Below are 22,020 nucleotides of genomic sequence, written 5' to 3' on the forward strand. Positions count from 1 at the left end.
AACATTACATCATGTAGTGCTTTAACTGTCCACATATTCATACAAATATGTCCTCTATTAACGCTAAGAGCTTGTGGTTTAAAGCACAAAAGAGGACTTCACTCTCCCCAAGTGCAAGCATGTTGCCTTGGTTTCCAGGACACTAAGAAAAAAAAGAGAACTTCATTGTGACTTGTGTTTGAAGAGATTTCTAGACATACATTTAAATTAAGTTAATTTGGCAGCTCTTTTGTCACTCCCGGTATAAAGTCGAGGGGACAGAATGGCACAGGACTGAACTGACTGAGAAACAACCACTGTAGATGTTGCATGCAGTTGGTACAGTTAATCATTAGATGCTGGCATTTATTGCACATCTGGGGACATAACAGAATTTATATATAAATGAAGCAAAGTGCAATCACCATTTTTAATGAGCATGCACAATAACACATTGTAAAAAGCCTTTTTATAGAAATTACCTTATTGCAATTACACAGGAAGAGAAAAAAAGGGTTCTGAAGTTACAGTGTACAAAATAAAGCACATTGCTCCAATGACGGATTGAAGAAAAATCCCTAAGTGTCTTGGGACTGAATGCTATCCAGTTTGAAAGATATTGATTAAGTGTCTTCCATTTCTCTATGCTGAAAGATCTGAGATAACTAGTTTGTCTGACTTGTCCCCAGTTTCAGGGGGAGATAAGACTTCATCTGTGTCATAGTCGTCTTCAAATGATCTGCAAAGATAAAAGGTATGTCTTTAAAAGCTGTATTTTGGTGAAAGCGTTTTCAGGTTATTTCAGTAGCTACTAAAACAGTTGGCTAATATACAGTAGCGTGCAAGATGTTAACCTCGAGCAGGCTATTTATAAGGCATTGAAAACAGTGCAGTAGTAATCAGTATTCTGACAGCTGACATGATTTTGTGCTCCCATCCATCCTCATTTGTAAGTTCCGGAACAGCTTTTCACTAGTGTTCAGCATTATAAAATTTGAATCCAGTTTCAGTAACAATTGTCAGTAGCTCACAGTAGCCTTAATAGTTCAGTGTAGAAATAAAGTCATCCAGCCATGCATCCAGGCCCTAGAGGAGATTTGGCTTGCTCAGACTTGCCCAAAAACACCTGGTTTCCAAAGCATCTTCTGGCTTAGGATATGTTTTGACATCCACAGAAGAACAATTGTGGCCACACTGTTATGTTCCTCTCTCACTTGTTTTGAAGTTTAACAGCCAGATCTTAGCATTTGTGGCCTGAGGAGGTTTGGCTGTGAATTCTCAACTCCAGCCAGTTGCACTATTCGGGCTGGTTGGCTTCTGTGCTCTCATTTCGTGAGTAATGATGTTTTCCCTCCAGTCTCAGCACACTACAGGTTAGTTTCTCAGGGCACCCATGAAATTAAAATTCTTCCTTTTGTTCTGAAAGCAATGCTGCTTATGAAGGAAACGTTGCAGCACATGTTCCAACGGCAAGCACAGGAATAGCTCTAGTTTGTTCTGTGGTAAACTGGGCTGCAAGAAGGTTAACTCCTTTGATACCCCAGCACGGATGGTACCAAGAAAGAATTGTGTACCACTTCTTGTGCTGTTTTCCCCTTCACTAACCCATATGCAGGCACAGCAAATCCTTGGGAGCCTGTCAGTATGTATGTCCTGCTGTGGCGAGGATTCTATGCCATAGTCTGGTGATCCCTATGTGAAGAAGAGACAAATAGCATAGAGATTTTCCTGGACAACATTTTCATCATCTCTTCCACAAAGAAAAGCACCTGCTTAGTAATTCTGCCACCTTCTGGATCCTTGCATAAGTGTGAGAAGGGAAACAAATGTCTGGATCCTACACCAATAACTGTTCTGATCATACATGCAGGGATACCAAAAAGTACACAATATGCACACTTTTTGCTTAAGCAGTACCTGTCTGGAGTCTGCATGGCCCCGCCTCCCCTACCTGGGAATGGACTGTGCATGTTTGTACATACCTCAGTTTCTCTAATGTCTTCTTGGTTCAAGATGATGCAGCTGAGGAAAACTTTTTATTTCCATTTAAATGCTGTTCTTAGGAGTGGTCCTTTTGTGTCCCCTCTTCCTTCAGTTTTACCAACCTCTGTTAGTTTTCTTCTTTTTTTTCCTATACATAGAATGTGACCTCTTTCCTGTATTATTTATCTTGCACATTCACCAGCACTTGGAGCTCCATTGTAATATTTTTTCTGGTGCCTTTTGCTTCTGGACTAAACCTTCTCATGTCTGCTTCAAAACAGGCTTCCCATTGTCCTTTCCACAAGAGTTACTTTTCCCCTGCACTCTTTTGCTCCTTAAATGCTTTCCACCTTTATGGCGAGGAAGCATCCAAGGAACAGCTCTTCCACGAGATGAGCACTAAAGATAATCACCTTCTCTCCTTCCAGGCCAGTTTCATGACTTCACAGTCCCATAAATACACGTATGGGCTCGTGTAGATTAAACACCCATTCCTCAAGACTCAAGCATGGCAATTCTAGCTTGTTCAGAGAAGGCAAATTACTCCAGGAAATTCTTCGTCCTTCCTTCTGGCAAACACATTTTGTCACATTTTGTTCAGCAATGTACTTCTTCCCCCTTTCCCTTCCTTATGCTGTTGGGTTCATGAAAGTGAACAACTGAGCCATCAGCTGACTTGAGGGAGACAAGAAAAATGGTCTAAGCTGCCTAAACCATCACCTGATCCTGTGTCTTTGTCCCACCTATCCACCTCTGAGCAGGATTGCTCTGCATTGTGCCCTCACTCCTTCTTGCTCAGGTTGAAGGGGATTCTTTCCTATCAGCAGCTGATAAAAGATGGCCTCTTCCTCCTTATTTCTCTTCCTGTGGAGAAAGATCTCTTTGCATGAAGGCAATTGTGGCTTCCACGTACATCAGCTGGCTGAAACTGGTTTCTGCAACAGTGAACAAAGTGGTGCCCACTTCTGCCAGGCAGGCCACAGCCTGGACTACAGGAAAGGATTTCTGCAAAACCAATGCTTATATCTGCATTAAGAGCTTGTGTTGGTCAGATTCAATTATTGGTTCTGCTTTCAAACAACAACGTGTGTATACATTCACCAGGGAACAGACTCTTTTCACTGAATCTCATACACAGATGTATAAAGCAGAGCATAGCTGAGAAGTGTTCAGATCAGCTTAAGCTTCCAGTGAAACATGATGCTTCATTGTTGTCTTGAGCAAGACAACATCTTTCTCTTATTTTTGGTGACTGTAGTTTTCAGTAGAGTGACAGCATCCTTGAAGTCACTCTGAGTATGTGCTATGTGTTGATGAGATTCCTCCTCCAGGAGCAGTACTCTCTCATGGGCAAGCCTGCAGACAGCCAGACGCAGTCACTGGTTTTAGAAACCTTCCATCCAGAGAAGCTATGAACAGGGCTAAGTCACAAATGTGGTACACACCTACTAATTTACCTGTGATTGCTGAATGATGGTTATTTTCAAATGTATTAATAAGACAAATACCAGATTTCAGATTCTGCCAGCTAACTTAGCCAAAAAACTTCAGGTCTCTCATAGAGGTCATAAATTGTCTTGGTTTTGTCGCTGCTCCCTGTTTCTGTCATCCCCAAAGGACAGCACAGATAATGTATGTGCAAAAACTCAATGCCCGTTTCTGGCAAATTTGTCTGGACATCCAACTCTTTGTTTTTCTTTTTCCCTTCCTTTTTTCCTGAGTGGTCTGTTGCTATGCTCCACAAATGAGATCTAATCGTGCTGCCATGACTACAGTGCTTTTCAGGGGCTCTTAAAAGCAAGCAGCAAGGTTGCTGACATGCTCTTTACAGGAGGACTCAGAGCTGTTTCAGACAGACTTCAAAAATCTGACATCACCTGCCAGTTTTCCTCTGGTTTTGGTGAGTTAGGGGATTCATGGTCCTGCAAAGCTTTTATGGCAGACTCCTATTTCTTTTCTGGGCTGAGGACACAGGTGTTGCAAAGCAGCTGCAGGGAAACAGCAATTTTATCTTCCATTCTGTGTTACCTCATATTCCATTGTGAAGGCCACAAAAAGGCAAGGCAGCTCAAACGAGATGAGGGAATAACCCATAGCTGTTTGGATGCACATCACAGGGAGATGGAAACATAGCTCTCAATAGCTTTACAAATCTCTGTGGCTAATTAGTAGGTGCTACTGTTATCCCAAGCAATTTCCAGTGTGGGAAGTTTTGAAAATTATGCAATCTTCTCAGTACTCTTACTTTATGGCTCTACAAATACTGTTCAAGAATGGATGAAATCCTGAATCATGCAAGATTAACATGGGGTAAGCATTCTTTGGATGTTTGTTATATTAACCTGGAGACTTCCAGAGAAATAATCTCAAGAAGATACTAACACAGACACAAATCTAAAAGATAATTATACTGAGTCTCCATTAGGAGCCTCTGCAGGAAGCCCTTGCACACAGAGAGCTTCTGGACCAACTGCTCTGCCTAAATTCATTGACTTTAAGGATAGCTAGAATGTCTGTCCATAATTTTATAGAAGGCTGCAAAAATGAGTGTAGGTATTGCAGAAACCAACAGTGTTTTAAAGAAAGAGCCTCAACAAACTTAGTACATGAATGAAAATGTTGAAATGCAGCTTATAAAGAGCACAGACAAACAGACAAAGTTTGGCAGAAAGTAAAATTGTTTGACTAAAGAAAGCCTCCACTAGGTATAATAAATGTAACGGAGCTACAGCTTCTAAACTATGATAGTGTGACGTGGTCAATATATGGCCAAGACTAGCAGAAGTCATTTGATCTATTTCTTTGTATGGTTGCCAAAAGAAAAAGGCTTTGTCCTTTTTCCCCAGCTATCTTCGTTACTGCAGCATGTGTAGCTGACTCAAACGGCTGCCCACAAAGAAGCCCATTGTGACAAATACACCAATAGTGCCTTTTGGAGCAACTGCTTCAGGCTTCACATGCTCCAGTGTTGAGTCCAAACGATAAGTCCACTAATCCACTACCTCTGTTAAAAGTGGCATCCACATGCTCCTACTAAACCTCAGCTGGAGCCAAACAGCGTGCTCCCAGGGCAGTGCAATGCCTATGCTTACCCTTCTTGTAACTGTTCGTTCCCAGACTCCTCAGCCACAAGAATCTCATACTCTTCAGCAGCATATCTATCCCAGTCAGAGGGTTCAGGGCCATCATTTTCAATGTCCTAAAGAGATCAGACAGTCAAGCACACTATGGCCATACCTCTCTACAGCTGTTTACAATAGGTCTAAACATCTGAAACAGCAATTCTAGGAATAGTAAACAACTGTATAGAAACAGCTAGTCAAAAATTGCCTTAAAGATTCATAATTATCTTAAACTATTTTAACATCTGCACAGAAATTACTATGAAAAAATACATCCCTTAGTCTACAAAGCTCAGTGTGTGACCTGAGCTGCAAAGGAACTGAGCCTGCTTCATTTCAGAAATGCTGAACATTAATAACCACACATTTTCTTTGCTCTAGCTCAGCGAGCCCTGCATCTGTGTGCTTTGTAATTGGTTAAAGAACTCAGTGATTTAAAATCTTTAATTAAATGTTAATTGTAACTGATCTTTTGAGGAACTCTTCACAGTTTGCTATGTTTGGGCAAGTTTGAGAGAAGGTTACAGAAAAACATCCTTACAAACATTTGGCCCTCTGCCATTTACTATAAGATGGGGAAAATAAGTTATCCCCCGTGGCCCCACTTGAGTGCCCTTATGATGATCCAATTTAAACAAACAAACAAAAAAATAGGGTGGTTCTGGCTTGGCATATATTTAAGCCTTGAATCATGGAACCACAAAGTTCCTCTTGTAGGTTATGTGGGAACAGCTGGGAGGGAACCAGAGTTGGTTTTGGCATCCTCTCCACTTTACTGTACTTTGACCAGACAAGAGGCTTCTGGGAGATAGTCTTTAAGCTCTAGTCACATCTGGTTTCACTGGATATGCAAGGGGAGCCAGAAGTGAGGGACTTTACACCAACAGCTGACAAAACTCAAGTCTCTGAACATCCCACAGTTAGTGGTGAGCAACAGCTGCAAAATACAAAAGCCGCAATCTCCTCCTGTATTTTTTCTGCTTGGGAAGAGAGGAGGATGATTGACAGCACAGCCAGGCTGATAACTAGGCACAATCTGCAACATCCAAACCTTCCATCTAGTCTGCCCCATGTGTGGCCTGATCACAGAGCTGGTGCTTCATCTGCCTCAGCCTCTATATTGCAAAGAAGGTCTGTCTCTGGTTCTGTTTAGGCTATGGAAAATTGCTAGTGCTGTTTTAAGGATCAGACTCCAACCCAGACGTTTAATGAGTCTTCACATGTAGCCTACTTATTTATGACTGCAGCTGTGTAGGGGACAGGAAGAGACAAATGAGATCCAAGTTCTGAATCTCACAGCTCCTTTCTAAACTGAGCAAACCAGGTTCCCTTCTAGTGCAGCTGAGACCCCTCTTTCAGCCTGCTGAATCAGTGCAACTCAGCAAGCTCCAGTCATTCTCTCTCAAATCACACACTGCACTGCCAGTGCTCGTGTAGTAGGATCAGTGATGGCAACCAAATCATAGCAGTATAACCTGTGTTGGAAGAGACCCAGGAGGTCTCTAGTCCCAGCCTCTACTCAAATCAGGGTTTGCTATGAGGTCAGATCAGGGGGCTCATGGCTTTCTCCAGTCACATCTTGAAAACCTCCAATAATAGAAGCTGCACAACCTCTCTGGGCAACCTGTTCCAGTGTTTGACTGGCCTACTTGTGAAAAACATTTTCTTATATACAGTTGGATTTTCCCTACATCCAGTAGCATTCCAAAGATGGGTTTGAGAAAGCCTGTGTTTAGAAATAGAGGTGATTTATACCTTTTGCACTGCAAAGGGATCCCTCTGTTCATTGTCCAGATATTTCTCTAAATTGAAGAAGGTGTTGTAGAACACATGAGCCATTCTGCACCTCTTCAGGTCTCGTAGGGTTACTCTTCCTACAGAAAAAAACCCCCCACATTATTGTGCTACTGAGTTCTTACTTAATGAGAGACTGGACCTGTTTCTTGTCAGTCTTAGCAAAGTTTTAATTATAACACCAGTATGCTAAAATATTTCAAAATTTCTTCCCAAGTCAGTCAAGGTTTTTAACATTGTTCAATAAATGGGTATGTTTATTAGGCTTAGATCTCACATACATATAGAAGTCTTTCACATTCCTGTGAAATATTAAAGAATGTGAATGGGGATGGTCCAGTTTCATAATCTAGACTGTCAGTGCATCCCACAGCTGGAATATACAAGACTTCTTGCTCCAGTTCCAGCAAGTTAATTCACAAGGTCTCTTGTTTTAGTTTTCAAACCTCCTGATGCATAAAATTATGGCACAATAGCCACTGTTCAGACCTTGTCCTTGAGCAGTAATTTCAGCCCTGTGATTCTAACACATGGCTCTACCTATAGACAGGTTTCACAGTGACATTACTTTCTCAATCCACTATAGATCAAAGAGGATGGAAACTCCCATTAAGCAGGACTTACCTTCTGTCTCTGGCTTAACAAGATCAAGCATCTGACACAGCAAGTCATGAAATGGCAGTGGTTCTATGCCCATCACTTCCATCCGCTCACATTGCTCCTCATAAAAGTACTCCAGTTCATACATGGAGAGCACTCCATCCCCATCCAGGTCCATGCACCGAAACCAGTACTCAATGCTAGGAAAAGGAGACAGGACTAGTGAAAGCACAGCACTGCACTAGGAAATCCATACAGCAGAGATTGCAGCAATGCACATTCCCCTTCCCTCATCCTCTAATGCTCTTCTGCCCAAAGGCAGACATAAAACCAGGGATGAACACAGGCCAACACTCAAGAGGCATCTCCTGTTAATCACCTACGTAGCTTCTGAGCACAGCTGTGCTCATGACCCGTTTCACCTGGTAGCTGTAGCAAGTGTCCACTGTGCCGCAGCTCAACTGGGTCACGTAGGTTAGGGTGTCCCTGTCTGATTCAGCAGCAAAAGTTGGCCAAATACAACCAACTCTGAACCCACGACACTGGCTGTCCCTGAGTGACCCTGGTGAGTGATGAGCAGGCATGGTATGCACTTATTTCCTCTACTGCTTTATAAAGAAGGCAATGCTTTCAGGCAGTTGCAGTCTACATCCTCCCTTCAACTCTGGATAGTCCAACCCTGCATTTATGAATTCTTCTGATTTTTACTCATAAGATTCCTTGTCCTAATAATCATGTGCAGATCTAGTTCGGCCCTGCACAATAGTCTCCCACCAGCTGTACAAACGAGGCACACAGGCATTTACAAGGTGACACAGTGAAGTTTCCCTACAAATCCTTCTTACACACTTACTACATGCATGAAGGGAACATGCCTATCTGCTGCAAATATCTCATGGGTGTATCCCTAGAGCCAGTGCTTCATGGCATGGGGTAACCAAAGGGATTGGTGACTACCAAGACATTTAACATTACAAGAAAACTCTGCTTCTACACAATTTCTCCTCAAGAAAGGCAAATGATTTGACCAAACGTTGACAGTAAGTTGCTTTCTTCCTGATAATCACAGGAACCCAAGCTGCCGTCTCTTGTAGAAAGTGGTAGGTCACAGAAGTTGCTATAATCTTATCTGCTCATCTCAATACTTCGACTAAGACACAGAAATCAGTCAGACCTTGTAGCACTCCTTTTGTCTTCCTCTGAAATCAGGAGCCACACAAAATCAGCATAGCTCATGCGGCCTTCCTTTTGAACTTCATTGCCTCTGGAAGACACGTGAGAAAAAAAACCCAAACAACAAATCACAAGGCTCCTAAATACTCAGAATGTTATCAGATTTTTCAAAAACCCCAAATCACTGGTGAGAGAAAATGGGGCATTGTCACCCATTTAGCCTGTACTCCCTGCACTCTGCAGCACCAGTCCTTGTGCGCTTCCCCACAGGCACAGCATTTGCTGCCTTGCTGTCACTCCAGAGCTGAGGCTCACCTACCACATCCCCTCCCACAAGTGCTGCATTGTTTTACTTTTCGAAGACTTTAAAGCAGTGCTCTCCAGCTATCCCTGTGCCACTGTGGGGCACAAACACATAGTGCTTGCATGTTACCTCCGGCTATGCCCAGCTTGTTCTACAGTAAGGTCTATAGGTGGTCATCCTATGGGATTTTTTAATTTGTTTTCTTAAGATACCCAGAAGTCTCACTCCATTTTCAGGCAGCTCCAGCTGGAGCACCATGTTGGGAACCATTCTGATCAGTGGGGATTTTTGAGAGTATCTTGCATTTCTCATCAGCCTGACAGAAATTCTCTTCACTTCTATCCCCAACCAGTATGCTATTCCTCACCTCACCACAGCGCCGCTGAATATTCGCTCAATAATCCTGTTAGATAAAGCTGGAAACAAAGAAAACAGAGAAAATGAAGCTACAGGTCACAGGAATAACTACAATCAGTTGTTTATGCTGAATCCACACAAAGCCACTTCCTATTGCTAGAAGAATGCTCTACATTGCCTGTCTAACAACTTCACTGGTCTCTGTTTAGTGACATTTTGTAAAAAACAAAGCTGACTCTCACAGTGTGTCTGCCTTTGTATGCTCCCAAACACCATATTTCCACACAAATATGGCAACTGTGTATTATCTGGATTCTTGGACATGGGCAGGGTTACTCCTACTTTGCTGCAGTAGGATTTGTCACACAAGCAAATCCTGCTGATAAGAGATTATTTCAGCATGTATTGCAAAAGTTCAGTTATCAAGCAAAAATCACACATCAAATCCCTACAAAACACTTCTTAGCAGAGCAGAAGCTGTGGCAATCGTGCTGCAGGGAAGGACAATGAAAAACAAGCATCGTTTTAGGCGAGCGGGAGGGCTTTGCCAGCCAGGAAATGTGTGGGATAGATTGTTATGGCAGAGACACACCAGCCGAGCAGGAAGTACCAGTCTTGAGCACGATTTGAACACTGACTTCACCCTCCCAGGCTGCTGACACACTTCCTTTAGACCTCCACCCTAGCTCCTTCTACACGTTCTCCATCACTTCTGTAGTCCTGGCACACTTCTGACACACCAGCCAGGCAGACCCAACCTGCACCACACCTCAAATTCCCCTGACATAGTGCTGACAGGCTGCTGTACCACTGCACTGATAGCTTCTCCCCTTCACCCTGCCCACAGCACCCCTTCTATCTTTAGCTCTCCAGCACCCAGTGCTCTCAAGCCTCCTGTGCAAGTACTCCATCCCCACACCCCAGCCTCCCAGCAGGGACCAAGTCTCCCGTACCACCTATCCTAAGTCAGGCACTCCTCCACTCTCACCTCATCCAGCCCTATTATCAACGCTCCTGACCCCTGTGACTGCCACACTCACCCAGAACCCCCATGGCCTTCCCATAAATGCCTGCGCTCAGAACACGTGGGCCACCACACCACTCTGACACAGACACATACCTACAGCATTGTCATTCTCACACCCCTTTTCTTCTTTCTTCTTCAGCCCACTAGGATCTTGGCTCCTACAAAATGTTGTCCTCATCCCCAGAGTTCCAGCAATGCCTGACAACTTGTCACACCTCCAGATCCCTGTAGCCCTACACACTACAACACCTTACCACACCCATCACCTTTCCTGCCACCTCCAGTGACATGTGTCCAAATATCCTGTTTCCCCATATCTGATTCTAGATGCCAGACCTCTTTCCCAAAAAGTGCAGCAACCACACAAAAGAATTCAAGAAGGCTGCGTCTTCAGGATTAAACATGCTGGTCAATAGCTCAAGCTCTTTCCCAAGACATTACATCATGAGTCCTAACAGGTTAGCACATAGATGTATCATGCTCTCAGAACATGGATAATCCTAAAAAGAGCCGACCTGAGTGCCTCCATCTAGCACAATGTATACAGAACAAGTGCATTTGGATTTTTTAGCCCTTTGTAGATTTGCATTCCACTAACTTATCCACGGCCCTTGAACCTTAGAAAACTCATAGCATCTGCTCAACTTGTGGAAAGGACTTCCACACTGAACTCAAGAGATATTCTCCATAGTGCATTTGCAAACTGGAATTCACCAAGCTTCAATGGACTCTGGAATTTCTCTCACGCATAACTAGACTGCACTTCAGCAATCTTTGAAGTTCACATGGGCTTGTCCTTCTTGTTCCTACTTCCAAGTTCCTGCAAAACCCTTAGAAAATAATGAGCAAGTTTCAAGACATTATTTTAGCTTGTCCTTCTGGCAATGACCCACACACGAACAGAAGCTCCCTCTCTAGCTACTCATGCAGAAAATAGTGTGTACTGCATTTCTCTCTAAGCCCCTACAACTGGTTCTGTAAATCACCATTTGTGTAAGAGATGGATAGCTCCATGTAAATTTTTCTGAGGCATCAAATTAACCAAATTAAAGCCAGGCTTTACTCTTTAGTGGGAACATTCTATTTTCAACAATTCCCTTCATCCCACCACAGCTTGCAGGCAGCATACCTTGATCACTGTACCTAGCCAGATCCTTCTGGCTGATGTAAAGATCATGATCAGTGTCCAGCTCCCAGAATTTACAGTATATAACATAGAAGTGCTCATAGGAGAAATAATCTGTGATCTGATTTATGTCATCCTCTTCTTCCAAGAGAGCAAGAGTCTGAAAGAGTACATATAAAGTGCGAAGTTAAACCTACACAAAGAGGCAGTTCAGCAGCTGAAGTCCTCCAACCTCTGTGGAAGTTGGGTGAACGCTGCTCTGAGAGCTAATCCAAAACGCAGCCTTTCTCCCCTATAGATTTTGTTGCTGCATTCCTTAATAGGCACTTATAGAGCATCTGGCTTGGCTATCCTGGTTAGCACACGTATGCACAATATTTCTGCCACTTCCATGAACAATTTCTGCTAATTTTCAGGTATAGCAAAGAATGAGGCAGAGAAACAAGAATGCAACTGCTGTCTCAGCTGGGATCCATTATTTGTAAAACATTTCTGACCTGCACCAGGGACTCTTAGAACCATTTACAGCAGCAAGTCCACAGCTCTCCACAGGAACTGAGATTTAACTTTACATATCACACATCCTTGCCTGGCTCCCAAAGGGCAAAACTGAGTCTTACTCCAGCCTGGACTGGGGAAGGAGTGATGGATCCCAAGCAGATCAAACCAATCACACTGATTCTTCTGGGCTGTCCCTAACAGGAATTAGTCTGGTTTAACTGGGAGGCTTAGACAGATTTCCAACCATGACATCCGTTAACATGCCTTGTTAGAAAACATTTAGCGACAATGTCCTTGTTTCATTCCCACTTCACACCTACCTCTGTCATTCCCTCCATTCTGCCTTTCCATCGACAGGAGAGTATTGCCATTTACCAGTGCTACCTCCCTGCTTGCCTTTCTCCTAGCGCTCAGGCCATGGGACACCAGACAGCCTTTTCAGTCTAATAAATTACAGCTGCAGGAATATGAAAAAGCTAACAAACTCAAGTGAGCTATAGGTCTGTCCTCCCCTGCCGTCACAGCCTCTCAGAAGGGAGGAGGTGAAAAACAGCCCAAGAGCTATCCCAGGGAGTTGTGTCTCTAAGCAGGCAGGCTTAGTGGCCCTTCTACCCATAACCCTAAAAACAGATGCCATCCTATACATAGGCACTGATAGTTCACCATCAACTTTCAGTCATCTCCACATCCAAGGAACCCAACTGAGTCTCAGCAAAACTCTCACATCCCGCTATCCACTAGGTTCAGTAAAGTTTGAGGCAGGGACAACAGGATGGCACCACCAGACCTGCACTACTCTGACTTGCTGATACTCAAGTCTAAAAACCTCCGGCCAATCACTCATTAGCCTCTTCAGAGTCTTCATGGGTCTCTCCATTTCTTTAGAGATGTTAATCACTTGGGGAGGTTTTTCAATAACTATTTTTCTTCCTTTTATAGCTCATGCCAAAATATGCCATTTACACATACAGCAAAGAGCTGACCAAGCAAAATTATGGTCCCAGAGCTGAACCTCCCTGCTGCAGGAGATGAAAGGCAGAGTAGGTATGCAATTAAAAAAAGGGGAAGAGTGTATAAAGGGAGAAAATGAGTGAATAAAGTTGCAGGGTAAGTTGGGAAGATTTGTTTATAACAGAGGTTAGGGAGGAACTGGGATCAGAGGGCTTGGACTGGCATGAGACAATCCAAAGGAGCACTGATTTTTTTCATTAGCTGATGTGATCAGTCAGGCAGAAGATGTCTGAAAGGAGGAGAAGCATGAATTCATGCTTAAGGCTTTTGAGGAACACAGCACACTATATCTGGGAGGGAGAACAGGATGCAGTAGGGCAGTCTCACTGCTTTAGCCAAGTCCTTAACCCTTCACAGCCTTAAGACTTTCTGGCTTTTTAGGCTGGGCTGGAGTTGAGCAGCCTTCGACAGTTTTAACCTAGTGCTCTTCTGGGCAAAGTATACCAAGAACAGAGATCCAAATCCTGAAACCTCTGCCCAACGTAAGGATACATCACAGGGATTGTAACAAGAACTAAGCTTCATTCGTTAACCTTTCTGAAGAAGTCTACTGCAGAAGTGGGAATCAGCTCCTGAGAGGCACAGTCTTGCAATTGCACAGCACAACATGCCTGCCCAACTGTCAGTGGGCTGACTGCTGGTTGGGAGTCAGGAAATTGGCTGTCCTACCCACCACATATTGTAGGCAATCCAGAAGCTATTCTTGGCTCTCAGGGAGCCACTTAACATAGGTGCACTGCTGTGTCTTGCTTTCCTTCCTCTTTGGCTAGATCAGGAGCCAAGAGCCAGTCTGCTTGATGCAGCTTCAGGTACACAGTTGCCCCTTGATCTTCTACCAGTGCGCTCTTGGCTACTCCAATTCCCCATCTTCTCTCATCTCAACTCGGACACAACTCCTCCACTAGCTCCAGCACTGATCATTTGGCCTACCTCGCTACAGCCCAGCTCCCTCACTATATAGTATACAGCTATAGAAACAAAGGTATGATGCATTCTGTATCTTGTTCAGGCAGAAACCAACATACTTGCAAGAAGTTGCTTTTCCTCAGCTCTGTTAGAGTAATCTTCCCAGACCAGGATCGATTGACTGTGTAGAATATTCTCTGTATAACCTGCAACACATGAACAGTGCTCTTGAAATCAGCTCCTGAAATATACTAGTTTGGGAATTTAAAGGCAGTAACTGTATTTTGTTTATTCACTCATCCGAAAGGGAATTCTTTTTGAAAACTGTTTTGTGATCTTTTTTGTAGATACTACTATCCTTAATTCACCATGCAGTCTGAAAGTAACATTTGTTTCTGAAACAGTATTATCCATTTCAACCCTGCAATTATTTTCACTACTCTTACTTCACATCTTTGAGCATGCAGATGCATCACTTATGTCAGGGAGTACGTTCAAAGTGCTGATGAATCACTTTGAAACTGAGTTTTTCAGGTTTTAGCTTACATGGATCTCCACTGAAAGTGTTCTGCACCAGAAAAAAAAAAAAATCAGGACTTTTGAAGAAGAAAGAGGACATCTAAGTGAAAGCCACAATTGATGTCTGATGTACTGTGTCTCTAACAATGCCTCATCCTCTTGGTGGCTCCATGAAAGTAAGCAAGAGACTATCTGTCTGCATTTATCTTAGGTAGGTGTTAACCTCATTTGTCTCCTTTACTGATCTTCCTCTGGTGAAAGTGAGTAAAAAGCATGGCAGGGAATGCACAGACTTCTGAGAACCCAAGAGAAACAGTTCACAGTATGAGAGCGAGTATACTTCCAAGTACCTAAAAAAAGCAAGCCGAACCCTTCGTAGTCCACTCCTTGTTAGCTTGTCAAACATTATCACAAAGTGGGGAAAACACAAATGTGTAATCAAGCACATGCAAGAATAAACTTAACAAGGGAAACAACAACTAATAAACATCTTCAACAAGAGAAATTAGAAATATAATTAATTTGACTATCAGCACTGAAATCTGTGGAATATAGTTCTTGTCGACCAAACCTAGTACAAACCAACCTTTGATGTCTCTGACATGATGTTGACATATTATCCTAGAATTTTTGGTAAACCTTAATAGTGCACACTATTCCAACAAGAAAATTAACTTTACACAACAACATGGACATTATAGGGATTAATCCAATTAAATTAAATGGGATGGGTTTGTTTCTTAGCTAGAACTAGCTTCCGAGTAGGTAATCACCATTTAAGGGCCATGCTTTGACTCAGTCACACACGTGCTGGTTATTAGTCCAGAACAGATCTGGAACCAAGTATGAGATTGTTGCTAACAATCTGCTTCACAGGATACACAGTTTAGGGAGACAGTAAATACTGATGAGCACAAATAATTCAGAGACACAAGAATGATTTGACGACTCAAAATGTATCCTGGAGAACTAATATATCCAACTTAGCTGAATATGACATCTATTGGTAGCTATCCTGCTCCTTGAAAGCCTATATGGGGAGATGTGGGACAGCAGGAGGACTTTTTGTCTCTCATGAAATACATAACTAGAAGCTGAAATCAGCCTAATTCAGAGAGATAAGAATGCACATTTACACTGCCACTGACTAACCACTGGGACAACGCCCAAAGAAAGACTGCAGGCTCGTTATCACTCCAGTCTTCAAAGACTGATGTCCTTATAAAGTTGGGTGTCAATTCAATTAATAACAAACAAACAAACAAATCTCTCCTATCTTCAGGAGTCACTGAGCAAAGTTCTATGGCCTGTGTAATCCAAGAGGTCAGACTAGGTAATCACAATGATCCTTTCTGGTCTTAAGCACAATGAAAAAACTGTATGTTTGTTTCTTCTTTAATGCCTCTGGCAGCCACCGCCCTGACTCTATTTTTGGACTTTGTTTGGCCTCTGCTTCCAGACTGCACAACAGCTCAGAGACTGAAGTGGGTCTCACCTCATACATAAGCCATTATCACACCTGACAACTTTGTAGCAATTCTTAAAGATACAGGGTTTTCACACCATTCCAAGGACTCAAAAATAACAATCCCAAGAATCACAAAAAAGACTCCTAACCAGCAATTTTTATTACCCTGCAGGCAGAGCAAAAAGACAAGACAACAAAATATCCCCGTTTGTGACACGTAAGAAACTGTTCCTCTATCAGACCATACCGATAAAGATGTTCCATCTGCTCTCTCCTCACCTAGCTGTAAAAATAAGGCAGAGGTAAAATGGGATCTCTTCTCATCTTTTTTACAATGTCTGGTCATTCAGTGCAAGCCTTATTATTCAAATAATGGTCCAGTTTCAATGGATAGTACATAGTGTATATATCAGTATAAAATATCAATACTTCTCTCCTTTTCCAGGTTGTGAAAACCAAGCTGTCAGAAAAAGCATTTGGGAAACATCCTAGAACATAATTACACAGCCTGAGATGATTTGCAGCATTCAAGCCACTCTCATCAGTTATGCCTTACTGAAAGCCATAACTGGCTTTGTTTTTGCCAGCATGGAATATTATTTATTCTGAATTCAGTACATAAGCCTTTGGAAGGGGGAGCCCCTTCCTATTTCCCCATTATCTTCATATAATCTACCACCAGGACCCAAACCATTGATGGGTCAGTTCTAGACCTTTCCCCAATCTTCCCATAGAAGAACAAAAGCAATACCATTTCTGGAAAAACCCACAAAGTTTTATTAAACCCTGTAGGCCATCCTCCCCTTACACATTCACATTGGTAATACTGCATAAGCTGAAGCATTCTTCAACAAGCAGTATGTTTTGCCAAGTTGTTTTTAGTTGACTCAGCTTTTCAACAACAGCATGCAGTGCTAACTCTGAGCCTTGTTTGAACATTCTGGGAGAAGTCACATTTTAAAGCTTTTACAATAAATGCCATGTGATATTTTGCACTGTCTTCATCAGCTTCAGGAGTTGGCCTCTGTTGAAAGAAACACAAGTAGTTTAGTATACTGGCAATACAACAGCTCACAGATACTGATACAGATTAAATTACAGCCTATTGTATCCAAAAGGCACCTCTAAAAGGTGCAGAGATAGGCAAAAAAACCAAAACTGAAACGTGCATACATATCTTACCCATACTAGACTGTTACCTTACTCTCCAGGCGATTTCAACTAAGTGATGCTGTATCCAGCAATGAACACAAAAACCAGTGTCTCCTCACGGCCCTCATCTGCAACACAAATATAAAATGTAATTCTTGCACTGGCAGCAAATACAGTATTCTGTCACCGTAAGTAGGTATAAGGCACTCTACCTTGAAGGGATCAAAAGGATCCAAGTAGTCTCAAAATCCAAGGACAAAGCTGTTTCCTTCATTACTTCCTGGTGGAAACACTGAATTTTGTAGCATTAAAGAGAGAGAAATGCCAAACTGTCTGTGAAAGGAGATGTGAGAAATAGGAACTCCTGGTATCAGAGGAGAGCCACTGCTGCAGTGGGCCAAATACTGCCACTCCAGATGGGAACAACCTGACCCCACAGACTGCCTGTCTCCCAAGGTCTTGGCTCTGCTCCAACTCAGTGATCTGGCCCAGGCCATACATGCTGAGCTCAGAAGGAATCTGTCTGTCGGCACAGACACCCAGAACAGCACCGTCCTGCCAGTGCAAGGAGTCTGTGAAGGACACCACAGCTTTGTAAGATTCACTGCTACACACCGTTTGCCTCAACCACATGCACCACTGTTTCTTGGCTGCCTGGGAACAAGCCTAGGAAGCCACCTCTGTCAGAATACTGTGAGTCAGGGTGCCTAAAGGCCCAGACTGAAGTAGGAAAGCACAGTGGAGATACAAGCAGGATCAAGGAGCATTGAGGAGCTTCACGTACTCATGAAGGGTCCAGTTCTGTGACTGCTTTATGGTGGTCACACAGGACCTTGCCGAGGCACAAGGGAAGTTGTAGAAAAGGAGAGAGGAAGGAAAAGGTGTTTCCCTTTTTAGTAGCAGCCTGCACTTCAATTATCTTGAAGTGGAACATCAGCTTCACACAGCTGGTCTCTCAGACCAGAACATGCACTGCACCGCGACGAGGTCTAGGAAGTGCAGCAATTGCTGCTTCAGGACACCAAGGGTGATCATTTTGGTGATTACTCTACAAAGACATTTGTTTCTTGCCTTTATTCCCTGCTTTAGACCCTGAAAAATACAGGAACAGCATGCAACTTGAGAAGAGGAACCTGGAAAGGCAGATGCACAGAACTGCCTTTGTCACCACCCAACAGCCAGCACCAGGACAACCACACATTGTATCTTGACCCACTGTCCTGGTTTTGGCAAACCAGCAAAGAACAACTGGTTGATAGTGCAGTCAGAAACCAAAGCTAGTATGACCTTAAATCTTTCAGCTCTCACCCCTCCACGTACTTTAAACACCAAATACCAGGGTACATGTGCCACAGACACCTTCCACACTCACCCATTCACGTGCCTCCATAATTCTCTGGCCATTGTTACACCTGTTCTGGCCAGTTACTATGCTTAACGTATATGTTGTTTTGCTCCATGGGGACTAAGTAAATTGATAATACACTGATGTTCACTGTCATGTTCAAGTGCATCTAAAACATTTAAAATCGATTCTTGTTATACATTTTCATAGAACATTACTGTGACAGTTCAGGATTTGCCCAGAGCAACAGCATCTTTCTGCCATCTGCTTCTTATAGGAAAGGAACAAGCCTGTGTCTGCCAGTAATCTCCAAGCTGCCAGTATGTGGTGCAGCTGGCCCCATGCAGACCCTGGCAAGCAAACAGGAGAAACTTTAAGCCCTTGAGCCCTGTTGGGATACAGCTCCCATCAGGTCTGCAGAGATAAAACATCCTAACATTTATACCTTTTATTCAGATTCATACCCAACATGAGACAAGCTAAAGGCTTAAAAGTACAAACTTATTCAGATAAAGCACCAGTCTAACTGCTGACCGCAAAGTTGGAACAAAGCTACAGAACAAAACCCAACAACAAACAGTAGTCACAAAAGCTCAGAGACTCAGAAAGACTAGACAGGTTTTCTGGCAAGAGCAAGAGGCAGGAGAGTTGGATGGTAGACCCTTGTGTGCAATGGATGCTTTGTACCATGGAACAATCACAGATTCTCCATGCCTAAGTGACAGAAATCTTCAAACATACAGCCTTCCATGTCTCAGCAGCCCAGCAGAATTAGGGGTAACATAGCAGCTCTTAAAGACCAAAGAAGGACCTCTCATTTTCTTTCATCAGGATTAAAGGCCAAAACAGTTGTTTCTATAGATTTGCTTAAGACCAGAAGGAATCATTATTAAGCTTTTGAATAACCTCTTATACACACAGGCAGATTCATTTTTTCTTTGGAAGTAGTTCTTAAAATAACTAATTGCCAGTAATATTAAAAACACCTATTTTTTGAAATAACTGAAGGATTTGCTGATGGGAACAGCGACAAATCAGAAAGGGAGGGCTGGTACAGCAGTGTCACAGGAGATCAAATGACCCAGCCTACCGTCGTAATATACCGGGAATGGAACTCCGGAGCATCCTTCAGGAACGTCAGGCCAGGATGTGTTTCCACCACATCCTGCAAGGAAAGACCAAATAAAATGAAATAGATTTTCTTCTCCTTTTAATGTTTAGAAGTTGTTTGGTTTACAAACCATTACTTTTGAAACTGTATTTGCAGCATTAACAATAAAACTGAAATGACATCTTTTAATCTATAAAGTGAAGCTTCTAGAATTATAAGTAGAATACATTTTCTGGGCAATACGCACCTGTTGGGCCATTTTGATTTACTTAAGGACAGAAAAACAAAGGAAGAGAGTTAGTGAGTAGATGAAAACTCATTTTCATTGAATGAGACAAAAAAATTAGTTAGCTGACCATGCAACTATCTCTTCTCCAAGATCTTTTTTTTTTCCTCCATTCACTGAAGATATTAACATTTATTAGAGGTAGGTATCAGAAATAAACATTCCTTGAAAGGTTGGGAAACTTAACATTTATGTCCTCCGCAACAATGAAAGCTCTTGTGAGCCTCAGAATGCATACAGATGTGATCAGTGCTTTTCCAAAATTTACTTGAACTACCTGTGGAGGTGCCTCTTTCTCAAGATCAGCTTTTTGTAAGCCAAACACTTGCTCATGATGCCAAATCTACCAAGAAATGCATGACCAAAAATGTGAAGAAACTGCTCAGATCCTGAATGAATCAGTTCAGAACCTGTATGAATCAATGTCTGTGTAATTTCTACATGTCTGACTGCTCCACCCTTTAAAAAAAGTGTTCAAAGTTTTGCTTTGCCTATACCATGACATGACAAATGGATAGAGCAGAGTGTCCTTAGGGGTGTGATATGACCCAATTTTGGCCAGTCTAACTTCATGTCTAATATGATGGTGTGTAATATGGTGTAATATTGCTAGTCTCTGGTTGACTGACAAACAATACTGCACATACCTTTGATTGCACCAGTAGCTAAAAAGAAGAGCTGCAATCAATCAGGAAAGGCAATGTGCCCAGTGGAGAAAAGATGAAAAAGAACATGAGAAAATTTACCCATTACAGTCCCACTTTTGTTTGGGACACAGAAACATCCAGCGCAGACACAAATTTTTTCCACAAAGCAGCATCTCCACAGAGGTTTTGCAGTGTGAGAAATCTAGGGATATTTGGAAGAGCTCAGAAAAAGTATCAACAGATGATCAGAGGGGCAGATAGACCTGATTTACAGAGAAACTATAAAGAAACCCTAAACCTACGCAGAGTCTGCCTAAATGGCCACAAATAATTAAAGAATGATACTTTGCTTTGTTAAAAATATCACATGTGAACAAAAGGAAAAGGAAGAAATGAAATCAGGATGCACAGATTTAGCCTGAATATTAGGAAAAAAAAAAAATCAGCAGTGAGACTTGTGCCCTAGCAGGTGTAGAGGCATATACAGAACAACTGGAACTGCAAAATTCTTCACAAAGGTTTCCACGATACTGTATCTGGTAGTCTCGCTAGACAAATGCAATTATAACTGTCTTGTCAAGCAACTTTTACAACTTTTCTAATAAGCTGTTATGTTGTGCTTGAGTATCAACAGCACCATGCATTTTTCCCAATAAGCACCTAGAGAAATGGGGCAAATTTCAGCCTGGTTACCAGGCACTGATAAATACGAATCCTAATAACAGACAAGAGACTAAATAAAGCTTCGACAATCCTCAGCAACTTTAGCAAGATATGTAGCTGGTTGGCACTTATGCAAAATAGTCCACTTAAAATGCTTATTTATAGTTCACTCCAAAATAAACCCCACCCAGGTGCTGTTCAAACCAAAGGTCTGCATGCCCTTGGTAAACATTTAAAGACATGAAAATAAAGAAGTTATAAAATAAACATAGCACTCTTTCCCCATCCATTCACTGCTGAGCTGTTACAGGTACCTGAAGAAGCAGGATGAAGTCCTCCTGTTCTAGGTAGTCACAGCTAGGCTTTGCTAAAAGGTACGTGAATCTGGATGCATCATCATGGCAGTTACATAGGATCCTACGAGAGATGAAGAGTTACTCCAACCACTTTATCCCTCACAGAAGAATCACAAACTACAGATCGAGTATGGAGTGCCTTATCACATGTTATGCAATACATTTACACTGTGAATTATGCAAAGTTAACCCCAGAGCACCCATCTTCAATATATTTCAGCAGCACCAAGGTACTTCCACCCAGTGGAGCTTTTTTTCATGTTAACATTGCTGTGGTAAACAAGGTTTCTTACTGAAGACTGTTCTTACGTTGATTCCACAGCACCTTAGTAAGCAACCTGACTTTTCAAAATGCTGTATGCTCGCTCATCTCATTCAAAGTCAACAGGATCAACCTAATGGGATGCCATAACAGACACGGTCTCCAATTTAATCCTTTTTAATATTTGAGGATATTGCCAAACTACAGTGACTAAATTTTCAACCAGAAAAATCACTCCCCAAGAGGCAAAAAAGAGCATCCCTTGTTAATTATGGCACAGCTGGCTGCTGTGCACTGAAGTCCTGGAGAACAGCCTAATGAAACAGTT

The 22,020-nt window shown here is 42.4% G+C and overlaps 1 protein-coding gene across 2 annotated transcripts in view; it reads right to left on the bottom strand.

The window, feature by feature from the left end:
- Positions 1 to 258: 258 nt before the first annotated feature.
- Positions 259 to 22,020, bottom strand: part of PPP2R3A (protein phosphatase 2, regulatory subunit B'', alpha) — a 48,541-nt gene continuing 26,779 nt past the window's right edge. Inside the window, exons 4-14 of one of the 2 annotated variants that reach the window (XM_010561143.1) lie at positions 21,389 to 21,491; positions 19,458 to 19,532; positions 14,003 to 14,089; positions 11,469 to 11,625; positions 9,323 to 9,371; positions 8,653 to 8,742; positions 7,499 to 7,678; positions 6,840 to 6,954; positions 5,055 to 5,161; positions 4,997 to 5,001; positions 333 to 707 (exon numbers count right to left, since the gene is read on the bottom strand). In XM_010561143.1, the coding sequence (XP_010559445.1) occupies positions 622 to 707; positions 4,997 to 5,001; positions 5,055 to 5,161; positions 6,840 to 6,954; positions 7,499 to 7,678; positions 8,653 to 8,742; positions 9,323 to 9,371; positions 11,469 to 11,625; positions 14,003 to 14,089; positions 19,458 to 19,532; positions 21,389 to 21,491 (1,054 nt within the window). In that variant the 3' untranslated portion in view covers positions 333 to 621. Of the gene's footprint in view, positions 719 to 4,996; positions 5,002 to 5,054; positions 5,162 to 6,839; positions 6,959 to 7,498; positions 7,679 to 8,652; positions 8,743 to 9,322; positions 9,372 to 11,468; positions 11,626 to 14,002; positions 14,090 to 19,457; positions 19,533 to 21,388; positions 21,492 to 22,020 lie in introns of both variants that reach the window. The other variant, XM_010561142.1, reaches the window with a different exon arrangement.

The sequence above is a fragment of the Haliaeetus leucocephalus genome, unplaced genomic scaffold, assembly GCF_000737465.1.
Source record: "Haliaeetus leucocephalus isolate CR32 unplaced genomic scaffold, Haliaeetus_leucocephalus-4.0 Scaffold143, whole genome shotgun sequence".
NCBI classification, from domain to species: Eukaryota; Metazoa; Chordata; class Aves; order Accipitriformes; family Accipitridae; genus Haliaeetus; species Haliaeetus leucocephalus.